At 45.8% G+C, this 13,902-nt stretch overlaps 1 protein-coding gene across 1 annotated transcript; it reads left to right on the top strand.

The window, feature by feature from the left end:
* The first annotated feature begins 2,585 nt into the window (after positions 1–2,585).
* Positions 2,586–5,883, top strand: LOC121543286 (retinol dehydrogenase 12). Its single transcript, XM_041853041.2, has 7 exons — positions 2,586–2,981; positions 3,899–4,033; positions 4,280–4,471; positions 4,802–4,963; positions 5,055–5,174; positions 5,337–5,541; positions 5,676–5,883. The coding sequence occupies exons 1-7, from the start codon at positions 2,915–2,917 to the stop codon at positions 5,779–5,781; spliced, it is 987 nt and encodes a 328-aa protein (XP_041708975.2). The 5' UTR covers positions 2,586–2,914; the 3' UTR covers positions 5,782–5,883.
* Positions 5,884–13,902: the final 8,019 nt, after the last annotated feature.

The raw sequence follows: 13,902 nt of genomic DNA, 5'->3' as shown, positions 1-13,902 counted from the left end.
TCACGCCCTCTTTTATGTTGAGCCAGGGTGGTAGTTTCTATGTGTTTATTCTAGATCGTTTAGATCTATGTTGGCCAGGGTGGTTCCCGATCAGAGGCAGCTGTTGCTCGTTGTCTCTGATTGGGAACCATACTTAGGCAGCCTGTTTTGCACAGTTAGGTGTGGGATCTTGTTCCGGAAGGTTTGTGTATTTAACCTAGGACTTCACGTATCGTTTATTGTTTTGGTTTGTTCGTGTGTACAAGTAATAAAGATGTACGCTTCTCACGCTGCGCCTTGGTCCGCTGTTTATGACGATCGTGACAGAAGATCCCACCAAGACTGGATCAAGCAGCGTGACGAGGAGAGAGGATGGACTTGGGAGGAGATGAGTGCGAGTCTGGCAAGAGGGATGGAGGCCTTGAGCACGGGGTAGAGACAAGCCCAATACATTTTTAGGGGGGGGGGGGGCTCACACCGTGGACGGCGAGGCAGCGGGAGGCCGCGATAGAGCGGTTCGGCAGGTTAGCAGAGGAGGCCGCCAGGTTACGGGGGCCACTGGTCACGAGGGAGAAGTGTAGTGTAGAGGCACGGCGAGAGGTACTGGGGTGTGTTACCAGTCCGGTCCGGCCCGTTCCTGATTCCCGCACAAGGCCAGTGGTGTGTGTTCCCAGTACGGTCCGGCCTGTTCCTGCTCCCCGCACCAAGCCAGTGGTGCGCGTCGTCAGCCCGGTCCGACCCATTCCTGCTCCCCGCACCAAGTCAGTGGTGCGCGTCGCCAGCCCGGTCCGGCCTGTTCCTGCTCCCCGCACCAAGCCAGTGGTGCGCGTCGTCAGCCCGGTCCGGCCTGTTCCTGCTCCCCGCACCAAGCCTGTGGTGTGCGTCGCCAGCCCGGCCCGGCCCGTTCCTGCTCCCCGCACCAAGCCAGTGGTGCGCGTCGCCAGCCCGGTTCGGCCTGTTCCTGCTCCCCGCACCAAGCCAGTGGTGCGCGTCGTCAGTCTGGCACGGTCCGTTCCTGCTCCCCGCACCAAGCCAGTGGTGCGCGTCGTCCGGCCCGTTCCCGCTCCCCGCACCAAGCCAGTGGTGCGCGTCGTCAGTCTGGCACGGTCCGTGCCTGTTCCACCTGTGCCTGGTCCGGCACCGGTCAGCTGCTCCACGCCGGAGCCAGAGCAATCCGCTCCACCGGTGTTCAGTCCAGCTCCGGCCAGCAGGGCTAGACCACGAGGGCGAGAGAGAGAGTGGTGGTCACGCCCGGAGCCGGATACGCCTCCGAGGCGGAATGCCCACCTGGCCCCTCCCCTGTTGGGTTTAGTTGGCGCGGTCGCAGTCCGCGCCTTTGGGGGGGGGGGTACTGTCACGCCCTGGCTCTGGGGACTCTTTTATGTTGAGCCAGGGTGGTAGTTTCTATGTGTTTATTCTAGATCGTTTAGATCTATGTTGGCCAGGGTGGTTCCCGATCAGAGGCAGCTGTTGCTCGTTGTCTCTGATTGGGAACCATACTTAGGCAGCCTGTTTTGCACAGTTAGGTGTGGGATCTTGTTCCGGAAGGTTTGTGTATTTAACCTAGGACTTCACGTATCGTTTATTGTTTTGGTTTGTTCGTGTGTACAAGTAATAAAGATGTACGCTTCTCACGCTGCGCCTTGGTCCGCTGTTTATGACGATCGTGACAGTGTGTGTGTGTGTGTGTGTGTGTGTGTGAAAGAGAGAGGATAATCATCCAGGGTAATTTATTTGCTTTTGGATTCATGTACATGACATAGGCCTACATGTAGCCCACTTAACAAAACAATGTTACACAAAGACTATAGGCCTAGACTGTCTTGGACAGGGTTGAGTAACAAATTACTCAGATTACAAAAAAACTAATGTCCAGGGTACTTCAATGTGTAGCCTAGTCAAATAACTGTTAACAGGCAAGTTCAGACTCTTCTTCATCAAAGATTTTGTTTACAGACCATCATGTCTTCTCTTGGACATTATTTACAACTGGGAAATGAAATATATGAGTAGCGTAGACTGGAAATTAACACAAAAAAACACATATAACAGAGACAAAAAGTGAATAACTTTCTGTTTGATTGCCTGCTTAGTGTGTGGCCCATAGCCTACTCAAATGTATACTTTTGTGCTTATTAATACAAATGTACTTTAAAATATAGGTTACAACAAAATAAATCTATTCAACATAATCTTATGCCTATATATTTCGAAATGTGTATAAAAAAAATACATATTTAATTCTCTTAGGTTATAGGTTTAGGCTATTGTAATGCTGACCAGTAATATTAATGTGGGGTAGCATCAGTGTAGCACAGTAGGCATGCCATCTCCCTCTGGTCCCTATACATTTGATAAAGGATATGTGTTATGCAATAGGTCTTACCTCTAATAGCCTAACCAAACAACTATCACAGCAGCCTATAAACATAAGGATATTAGCCTGTCATTGTGATGTCAAAGTTTATCATTGTAGGCAGCAGATTAGCCTAAATGGCATGACATGGATATAGCTTTAATGTCAGATCATGATCTAGGAATTGTATTCTAATAAAATGCACTGTTATACAATTCTATTCATTTGCATTGGTATGTAAACATTTGTTTGCAGCGTTTTCATTCGCTGGACGGGGCTCACTCAGTTCACACCTAGAGATGTAACATAACACTTTGTATTTCGACACCACTGCTGCTCTCGTATTGCCAATGATACAATAGAGAATACGAGTGTAATCGCTTCGTAATCTGAAAACAGACGCTAAATCCCTCTATTTAAATTGCTTTAAAACTATTAATAGCCTCGCTTTCAGATGAGAGCATCATAGCCGACAAACATCGTAATATTCCTGGATTAGAACGAAGTGAATCCCAAGGAGGACGGTATTCGGTCCGTCCACCTATGGTCTGGCAGGTCTTTGCCTAGGCTACGGATAAAATGTGGGATGAAGTTGATCGGTCTGCGCCGGTTAAGTATGGCGCTGTCATAGCGGTGACAGTGATCTGTAAGTCTTGGCCTTTGTTGTTCTTTGTACTATTTGAAGCGTGTTTGTTTCAATGAAATAACCAAGTCAAAAATATAGAATAGACTTTGAATTAAATGTGAAGGCAGGGCAAGGAAATTACTCAGAATATCAAATCGATTTAACAGTTTTTTAAAAAGGCTCTAAAGATAATTTTCATTCTCTATTATAATTCAACTTGGTTTGTCTTTTTGTCTTTCTTCTTATTGTTTTATTAGAGAGATAGATAACTTTGCTGTTATTTTGAATATTAAACAGACAATAACAAAATTGGTGGTGTTAATTCTAATTTGTGAAGAACACTTTACTAAATTTGCCAGCATATATTTATGCTCTCTCTGCAGACATCTGTTATTAAGATGTTATCTTTATGTTATATATGTTTTTGAACAGTTCTTTACCACAAAAATATCCCAGCTCTTAATATCAAATGCACAGTTCACTCCTGCTCATACATTCCAGGAGCATCTTAAAATACTCAGTTTCTGTCAGAAAAAAAAAAAAAATTGCCTCCACCAAAACATCATCAGCTCAGACACCAGAGCTTCACAGTCAGAGTTCTAGTCCATATTCCTGGTCACCATAATATTTTGCACTCAAATCTACTCACTACACTCTTAGAAAAAAAGGTTCCAAAAGGGTTCTTCGGCTGTCCCCATAGGATAACTATTTTGGTTCCATGTAGAACCCTTTTAGGTTTCAGGTAGAACACTTTTGGGTTCCATGTAGAACCCTCTGTGGAAAGGGTTCTAAATGGAACCAAAAGGGTTCTACCCGGAAGAAAAACCGAAGAACCCTTTTAGGTTCTAGATAGCACCTTTTTTTCTAAGAGAGTACAGCTTTCAAGTGATAATGTGGGAAGGAATTCATTGTTTTCATGTTGTTTGTTGCACCGCCAGGCATTGTTCTGTTGAGAAAATGGATTGCTGGGGGTGTGTGTCGATCTTCAGTCCAATTACGTGGCAAGACGGTGTTGGTCACCGGTGCCAACACCGGCATTGGCAAGGAAACGTGCCGTGACATGGCACGTAGAGGTATGGCACAGTTATGTACACAATGTCACAAAGTGTGTGTGTATGTGGTGTGTGTGTATCAGATATGGCCACATTTTGACCTACTTTAAGGCTGGGTGTTATACTGCTGCCTTCGACCATTCCATCCCAGGAAATGGTTGGAATACTGGGAGCAGGGTACCCTCCTCTTTGGACAGAATGTACTCTGTGGGGGATGGCGTGTGTTGTGTGTTTGTGCCTTCTCTAACTGACTTTGGGGAGCTGCAGGGGCGCGGGTGGTGATGGGGTGCCGGGACCTGACACGGGCTGCGAGGGCGGCGGACGAGATTCGTCAGGCCACGGGGAACAACAACATCGTAGTGCGTCACCTGGACCTGGCCTCTATGTACTCTGTCAGAGAGTTGGCCAAAGAGTTCATTGCCAGTGAGGATCGCCTAGATATACTCATCAACAATGCCGGTGAGCATCAGCAACCACTGGGACAGCCATGTCTGGATGGGAAGCTGGCTCTATGGCATCAGCAACCACTGGAACAGCCATGTCTGGGCACAGATTCACAAAATGTCTCAGAGGGAAAAGTGCTGATCTAGGATAGTTTTTTTTCTCCTTTTAGATCATAACGAATAAGATTACATGGACCGGGGGGACCTGATCCTAGATCAGCACTCCTACACTGAGATGCTTTGTTAATACGGGCCCTGAATGGGAAGCTGGCTCTATGGCATTATGACTGATAAGGATGGTTGATTCCAGTTATATAGCGTTCATCATGATGATTGTCTCCATCAGGTGTGATGATGTGCCCTAACTGGCTAACAGAGGACGGCTTCGAGACACAACTGGCTGTCAATCACCTCGGACACTTCCTGCTGACCAATCTCCTTCTGGGGAAGCTCAAGAGCTCCGCCCCTAGCCGTGTGGTCAATGTGTCTAGCATTGCACACAAAGGGGGTAAACCGGACTATTGGACTTTTTTCTTCCTTTCCATAATATAGGTGCCATGCAATGTAAAAAAAAACTATATATATTTTCCTACATCTAGGTAAGATCCAGTTTGATGATCTTTTCTTTGCCAAGAGGCCATACAACTCTCTGGTCAGTTACAGACAGAGCAAGCTGGCCAACGTGCTATTCTCCAGAGAGCTGGCCAGAAGGTTGAAAGGTAAACGGAAATACCCTCGGTGGTCTTTGGCTTTGTGCACATTTATTACGACCATTACAACAACGATATTGTCACCAATAACAGTTTTAATTCACTGGCAGATAGGACTTTTCCCAGACACAGTGTAGAGGTGTAACACACTGGGATCTGATCCCCTGGTAGGTACGGGGGTGACGTCCTACAGCCTGCATCCCGGGGTGATCAGGACAGAGCTGACCCGCCACGTGGAGACCTGGTTCCCCATGCTGAGGGCCATCCTGTCAGCCCCCTCCGTGCTCCTCATGAAGACCTCCACCCAGGGCGCCCAGACCTCCATCTACTGTGCTGTCACCCCAGGATTGGAGCACAAGTCTGGCTGCTACTTCAGGTAAGCTCTGTTGTGAAAGTAGTGGTGGATAGGACATGGACAGTAAGTCAAAGTTACTGTATTCTATTGTTTTTGAATTGTTGTCAAGCTTGTTTAGCTCTGGTTTGTAAAGTGTTATTGTATGTGTGTCTCAGTGACTGTGTCGTGATGGAGACCGCCCCAGAGGGGAGGGATGATGCGGTGGCCAAGAGGCTTTGGAAGGAGAGTGCCCGTCTGGTGGGTTACATAGAGAAAGACTGAACAACCCCCTCCATCTGAAAACCATAGAGAAAGACTGAACAACCCCCTCCACCTTCAAACCATAGAGAAAGACTGAACAACCCCCTCCACCTTCAAACCATAGAGAAAGATTGAACAACCCCCTCCACCTTCAAACCATAGAGAAAGACTGAACAACCCCCTCCATCTGAAAACCGGGAACTCATGAACTTAGAACAGCCCCAACCCTCTCTGACAATCAGCATCAACAGATTGGACGACTCGTACCAAGCAATCCTCAAGCCTTCTCTGGCCTCTCAATATAAAAAAAAACCTGTAAGGAGTCTTCAAAAAGACATGCATGGGTGATGTATAGTTACCAGGCTGGGGCGTCCATGCTTACCTTGGAGATTGCAGACTGAAAGACTAACAGACCTGTAGGAACTCAACTCAGGACATAAAGTCCTTTCACCTCACTATGCTGGAGATCAGATATCCGAGAAATCATTTGGAGCATCCACCGCTAGTCATTCTTGTAGAATTCTGGCCCCTGTTAACAGGGGCGTCTTGTACCCCAAAAATCTGAGGGGGCACAAAGTACGTGAGGATGTCTGGGGAGTTGGTGAATTTAGCATTTTTCAAACACCTGAAACAGCTTTTTCCTGCAATCTAGAGCCATGATTATTATGGCAAATTCTATGTGAAAAATATGTATATTTTTCTTTATATCTAAGCATACTTTTTGAGCTGTCTGTATCCTCCTGACTGGTGGTTCTTTTTTTAAAGAAACAAAATATTATTCTCTGCATCTCTGCTAAAATATGGGTAAAAGATTGAAAGGAATGTGAGTCTTATTCAGTACATTTAGTAATTGTTTGCTTTTCTAAAGTATACCAACCTTGCCAGCAGGCATGCCAGCTAAGATAATTAGACAAGCTAGCTACTCTAACTTGTTTGATAGCCGGAAATGGCTTCTTTATAGCTAGTTATGAGGTTGGGAGATTGGGAACCTATCTGGGCTAGCTAAAGCCAACTTCATAATACATTATGTAAATAAAATTGTTAGGAGGCTTTTTATTTTTAATTTTTAATTTTTTTTAAACAGGACAAATCTGCCCTATGGGCATGATGCCTCTGCCTGATAATATGAATGTCAGTTGAGAGTGTTGTACTTGATAGCTTAGTACATTGGGATGAATATTACACTGGTGATCATGCATTTACTGCAGTTGAACACTCTAGAGTGTCGTGTTTATGAAATAAGCAGGTAAATAGTATATTTGTACTAAAATGACAATTTGATCATTAGAGATTGCAGGTAATTATTGCCAAGTATTCACCTGGTTATTTCTTGAGGGCACTGTAAAAGCATGTTTATCCTAAATGTTTTGGTGATACACTATAAAGAGTAGTTGTCTTTTGGAATTCACTCCTGAAATGGGAAACTACTGATGGTCATTCTATTTTTCAAGGACGGATCCTCTTCAAGGTAATTTTGCAACATAGCAACAAGGACTATCTCAAATGAAATTGTAGCTTTGTTTCTGTTGTTTACATTCATTTGAATAAAAAAAAACGTGTTTTGCATCAAACTGTATCAATTTGATTATCTTATTCCATCTGTGAAGATTTTCTAACATGCAGTGAGCAGGAGTAACCAGCAGAGGGAAATGTGTCCATTATCATTGAGCCACTAGAGAGCAGCGTAGTCCACTTACAACACAGTAAGCACCCTGCAGCCTCTTTCCAGGATTGCTGGTACTGAGTCGAAACTGAATTGTTTTAAACATACTACTCAGGTGTCCTTTCATGTTCCCAATGAATCATATTTTTTATATTTAGTCTTATTTCTGTCGACTTGCAGCAAGTGCTCTGAAATAAAGAAGCTGAGACAAACACAATACCACCATAAGTATAGTAACCTTCATAGGGCATAATAGACTACACTACAAGGGTTTAGAATAATGTTAGGAGTCAGTAGACATGCTGTCCTTATAGGCCTAATGGTTCAGTAGACATGCTGTCCTTATAGGCCTAATGGTTCAGTAGACATGCTGTCCTTATAGGCCTAATGGTTCAGTAGACATGCTGTGGTTGTAGGCCTAATGGTTCAGTAGACATGCTGTGGTTGTAGGCCTAATGGTTCAGTAGACTTGATGACTCTTAGCTGGTTGTCCCTGCGCGCATGACCCACGTGGAGTTCCAGGTCTCCGGCAGCCTCTGGAACTGCCGTTCTGCGGCCAACAAGGCAGAGTTAATCTCAGCCTATGCTACCCTCCAGTCCCTCGACTTCTTGGCGCTGACGGAAACATGGATTACTGCTACTCCTACTGCTCTTTCCTCGTCTGATCATGTGTTCTCGCATACCCCGAGAGCATCTGGTCAGCGCGGCGGTGGCACAGGAATCCTCATCTCTCCCAAGTGGACATTCTCTCTTTTCCCCCTGACCCATCTGTCTATCTCCTCATTTGAATTCCATGCTGTCACAGTCACTAGCCCATTCAAGCTTAACATCCTTATCATTTATCGCCCTCCAGGTTCCCTTGGAGAGTTCATCAATGAGCTTGATGCCTTGATAAGTTCCTTTCCTGAGGATGGCTCACCCCTCACAGTTCTGGGTGACTTTAACCTCCCTACATCTGCCTTTGACTAATTTCTCTCTGCCTCCTTCTTTCCACTCCTTTCCTCTTTTGACCTCACCCTCTCACCGTCCCCCCCTACTCACAAGGCAGGCAATATGCTTGACCTCATCTTTACTAGATGCTGTTCTTCTACTAATCTCACTGTAACTCCCCTCCAAGTCTCCGACCACTACTTTTTATCCTTTTCTCTCTCGCTCTCCTCCAACCCTACTCACTCTGCCCCTACTCAGATGGTAATGTGCCGTCGCAATCTTCGCTCTCTCTCTCCCAGTACTCTCTCCTCTTCCATCCTATCATCTCTTCCCTCTGCTAAATCCTTCTCCCTCCGATCTCCTGATTCTGCCTCCTCAACCCTCCTCTCCTCCCTTTCTGCATCTTTTGACTCTCTATGTCCCCTATCCTCCCGGCCGGCTCGGTTCTCTCCTCCTGCTCCGTGGCTTGACGACTCATTGCGAGCTCACAGAACAGGGCTCCGGCAGCCGAGCGGAAATGGAGGAAAACTAGACTCCCTGTGGACCTGTCATCTTTTCACTCCCTCCTCTCTACATTTTCTTCCTCTGTTTCTGCTGCCAAAGCCACTTTCTACCACTCTAAATTTCAAGCCTCTGCCTCTAACCCTAGGAAGCTCTTTGCCACCTTCTCCTCCCTGCTGAATCCTCCTCCTCCCCCCTCCTCCCTCTCTGTGGATGACTTCGTCAACCATTTTGAAAAGAAGGTTGACAACATCCGATCCTCATTTATTAAGTCAAATGACACCGCTGGTCCTGCTCACACTGCCCTACCCCATGCTTTGACTTCTTTCTCCCCTCTCTCTCCAGATGAAATCTTGCGACTTGTGACGGCCGGCCGCCCAACAACCTGCCCGCTTGACCCTATCCCCTCTTCTCTTCTCCAGACCATTTCCGGAGACCTTCTCCCTTACCTCACCTCGCTCATCAACTCATCCTTGACCGCTGGCTATGTCCCTTCCGTCTTCAAGAGAGCGAGAGTTGCACCCCTCCTCAAAAAACCTACACTCGATCCCTCCGATGTCAACAACTACAGACCAGTATCCCTTCTTTATTTTCTCTCCAAAACTCTTGAGTGTGCCGTCTCTAGCCAACTCTCCTGCTATCTCTCTCAGAATGACCTTCTTGATCCAAACCAGTCAGGTTTCAAGACTGGTCATTCAACTGAGACTGCTCTTCTCTGTGTCACGGAGGCTCTCCGCACTGCTAAAGCTAACTCTCTCTCCTCTGCTCTTATCCTTCTAGACCTATATGCTGCCTTTTATACTGTGAACCATCAGATCCTCCTCTCCACCCTCTCAGAGTTGGGCATCTCCGGCGCTGCTCACTCTTGGATTGCATCCTACCTGACAGGTCGCTCCTACCAGGTGATGTGGCGAGAATCTGTCTCCGCACCACGTGCTCTCACCACTGGTGTCCCCCAGGGCTCAGTTCTAGGCCCTCTCCTATTCTCTCTATACACCAAGTCACTTGGCTCTGGGGCGGCAGGTAGCTTAGTGGGTAAGAGCGTTGTTCCATTAACCGAAAGGTCTCTGGTTCTAATCCCTGAGCCGACTAGGTGAAAAATCTGTCGATGTGCCCTTAAGCAAGGCACTTAACCCTAATTGCTTGTGTAAGTCGCTCTGGATAAGAGCGTCTGCTAAATGACTAAAATGTAAATGTAAAAATATCCTCACATGGTCTCTCCTATCATTGCTACGCAGATGACAAACAATTAATTTTCTCCTTTCCCCCTTCTGATAACCAGGTGGCGAATCGCATCTCTGCATGTCTGGCAGACATATCAGTGTGGATGTCGGATCACCACCTCAAGCTGAAATTCGGCAAGATGGAGCTGCTCTTCCTCCCGGGGAAGGACTGCCCGCTCCATGATCTCGCCATCACGGTTGACAACTCCATTGTGTCCTCCTCCCAGAGTGCAAAGAAACTTGGCGTGACCCTGGACAACACCCTGTCATTCTCCGCTAACATCAAAGCGGTGACCCGATCCTGTAGGTTCATGCTCTACAACATTCGCAGAGTACGACCCTACCTTACACAGAAAGCGGCACAGGTCCTAATCCAGGCACTTGTCATCTCCCGTCTGGATTACTGCAACTCGCTGTTGGCTGGGCTCCCTGCCTGTGCCATTAAACCCCTACAACTTATCCAGAACGCTGCAGCCCGTCTGGTGTTCAACCTTCCCAAGTTCTCTCATGTCACCCCGCTCCTCCGCACACTCCATTGGCTTCCAGTTGAAGCTCGCATCTACTACAAAACCATGGTGCTTGCCTACGGAGCTGTGAGGGGAACGGCACCTCCTTACCTTCAGGCTCTGATCCTACACCCAAACGAGGGCACTACGTTCATCCACCTCTGGCCTGCTAGCCCCCCAACCTCTACGGAAGCACAGTTCCCACTCAGCCCAGTCAAAGCTATTCGCTGCTCTGGCACCCCAATGGTGGAACAAGCTCCCCACGATGCCAGGACAGCGGAGTCACTGACCACCTTCCGGAGACACTTGAAACCCTACCTCTTTAAGGAATACCTGGAATAGTATAACAGTAATCCTTCTACACCCCCCTCCTCCCCCAGTGGAGGTTGTCCCACTGGCTATCCTAAGTTGAATGCACCAATTTGTAAGTCGCTCTGGATAAGAGCGTCTGTTAAATTACTTAAATCTTAAATCTTAAAGTATGTGGTTATAGGTCTAATGGTTCAGTAGACATGCTGTGGTTGTAGGCCTAACGGTTCAGTAGACAAGCTGTCCTTATAGGCCTAATGGTTCAGTAGACATGATGTAGTTATAGGCTTAATGGTTCAGTAGACATGCTGTCCTTATAGGCCTAATGGTTCAGTAGACATGCTGTCCTTACAGACCTAATGGTTCAATAGACATGCTGTGGTTGTAGACCTAATGGTTCAGTAGACATGCTGTCCATATAGGCCTAATGGTTCAGTAGACATGCTGTGGTTGTAGGCCTAATGGTTCAGTAGACATGCTGTCCCTGGGATAGGATAAAGTATTCCTTCTAACCCCCCCAAATTGTAAAGTGGTTATCCCACTGGCTATAGGGTGAACGCACCAATTTGTGAGTCGCTCTGGCTAAGAGCGTCTGCTAAATGACGTTAATGTGCCCTTGAGCAAGGCACTTAACCCTAATTGCTCCTGTAAGTCGCTCTGGATAAGAGCGTCTGCTAAATGACTAAAATGTAAATGTAAATGTAATGTAAATGTCCTTATAGTTCTAATGGTGAAGACCTTTGAACTGAGAGTCAGTAAGCAGATGACAGCTCTTCTTCCACTAAAGAGCTGATCTTATTAAGCTATTGCAGAGACTTATGACAGCAACATGTGACCTGTCACGGGTGGTAAGTAAACAGCAACTTAGAGAGGTCAAATGTTACAGAATGTCACAGGTCAGTGGTAGGACAAACATCTCTATAATTACCATATAGACTGATCTTGTTGCTAAAATGGATAAACATATTTTCTGTATGTATATACAAGTTCCCCTAAATGTTAGTTCAGAAAACACTAGCTATCTCTTTGACAATCTCTGTCCTGTAGAGTCTGCGAGCTATGCTCAGTTGAATATCGACTCATCTGGACTGCCACTTGAGACACTGTAAAAGCTACTTTATTTTATATCCATTGGACATTACATTCCCAATACCACTATACTCAGACATATCGAACAACCTCATTCAGGACCCTGACAGAAAGAACCACATACAGTAATGGCCTGGATCAATGACTGAGTGCCAGGGTGGAGTCTCTCAACACACACATACACATACACACACACACACACACACACACACACACACACACACACACACACACAAGAACACACGAACACACACACGCACGCACTATACACACACAAACACACACACACATACACACACACACACAAACACTAAGGCCTGAAAAGCCTGGAATGGGATAATGCATCCTGTTGGTATGGGAAGATTGATCAGGCCAGGCAGTCTGGGCATTAGTGGGGGTAATGGGTACGGCACCAGCCTTCCTCTTTACCGGTTCACTTACCGGTAATTTTTATAAATGCCTGTCTCCCCCTATCTTACCCCTGTCTCCCCCTATCTTACCCCTGTCTCCCCCCAAAGGAGATATAGGCTTGTTTCCCTATTGTCCTTTACAGTTTTTTCCAACTGCTTACACACAAAATCTTTTCATGTCACATGATTTTTGAAACCTCTCACTCAAAGTGCAAAACTACACACCAAATCTCCAAAACCATAAGCTATTTCTCAGCCTTTGACTCAGTTGTCAATTGCATAAAACACTTTTTTCAAAACACTACACACAATTCTCTACCTAAAACACAAAAATCTAACAGGAAGTGACTTGCTTTCCTTTTCCAAACACAACCAATCAAAATGCTACACTTATTCACCAGGTCACACACACACTCCTCACATGTGCAAACACTAATTGTTTAACTGATCACTAACCAATCACTGCTTTACTGTAGTATAGGCCTATAAATAGGTCAAAGGTCAGATTACCTGTTTTGAACAATGGATGCCAACAATGAACAGAGAGCAAGAGGAGTAGGAGGGAAAGGCAGGGGACAACAACGAGGACAAATTCAAAGACGAAGAGTTGGAAGAGGAGGAGGAGGAGTAGGAGGAAGAGGAAGAGGAAGAGGAAGAAGAGGACGAGGGCAAAGAATAGAAGGAAGGAGAGCCATCTCTGATGAGATTAGGGCAACACTTGTTGATCATGTGATCAACCACGGTTTGACCATGAGAGAGGCTGGACTGAGAGTCCAGCCCAACTTGAGTCAATTTACAGTGGCGTCCATAATTGGAACCTTCAGAAATTAGAACATGTATGCAACTATCTAATGACTATTTTAGCATTACAGTAATGTACTGTAAAATATGTATGACTGCATAGTATTGCATAAACATTTATAACTCTAAGCCATCCATTTACTGCACTGCATTGAATGAATGAGGTTGGTTATCATGCTGTACTAAATATTTTTGTACATTGTTTACAGTTCCTATGCTGAACACATACTGTGTTTGAATTCTGTACAGAGTGGAAAGGCAAAGACATCATGGAGGACGAGGACGCTTGTTTACAGATGTACAAGAGACTGCAATAATAAATATGGTTTTGGCCAACAATGCAATTAGGATTCGAGAGATAAGAGAGCATATCTTGAATAATGACACCATATTTAACATCAATGCTGTAAGCCTGTCGACCATACAATGCATCCTCCAATGGCACCAAGTGACGATGAAATAACTTTACAAGGTGGCATTTGAGAGAAACTCTGACAGAGTCAAGAATCTACGACATGACTTTGTAGAGGTATGTATGCAACACTACTTCCAGTACTTCAGACATACCATATTTACTCATCTGTATTGGAGATGGATGCCCATGTAATTCGCCATGAATTTACAGTTTTTCTCAATTGTTTACACACAAATACTGGTACTTGAGACACAATGACCACAACATGTAACTCATGCACCAACCCCCTGAACCA

Source organism: Coregonus clupeaformis, chromosome 28 (genome assembly GCF_020615455.1).
Source record: "Coregonus clupeaformis isolate EN_2021a chromosome 28, ASM2061545v1, whole genome shotgun sequence".
Taxonomy (NCBI): domain Eukaryota; kingdom Metazoa; phylum Chordata; class Actinopteri; order Salmoniformes; family Salmonidae; genus Coregonus; species Coregonus clupeaformis.
The sequence above is the reverse complement of the archived record's forward strand: the minus strand, read 5'-3'. Positions and strand labels throughout refer to the sequence as shown.

Coding starts and splice junctions, on each gene's coding strand:
- LOC121543286 (XM_041853041.2), top strand. CDS start 2,915: ATGTGGGATGAAGTTGATCGGTCTGCGCCGGTTAAGTATGGCGCTGTC. Junction 4,034..4,279: donor CCGTGACATGGCACGTAGAG/GTATGGCACAGT, acceptor GGGGAGCTGCAG/GGGCGCGGGTGGTGATGGGG. Junction 4,472..4,801: donor TATACTCATCAACAATGCCG/GTGAGCATCAGC, acceptor TGTCTCCATCAG/GTGTGATGATGTGCCCTAAC.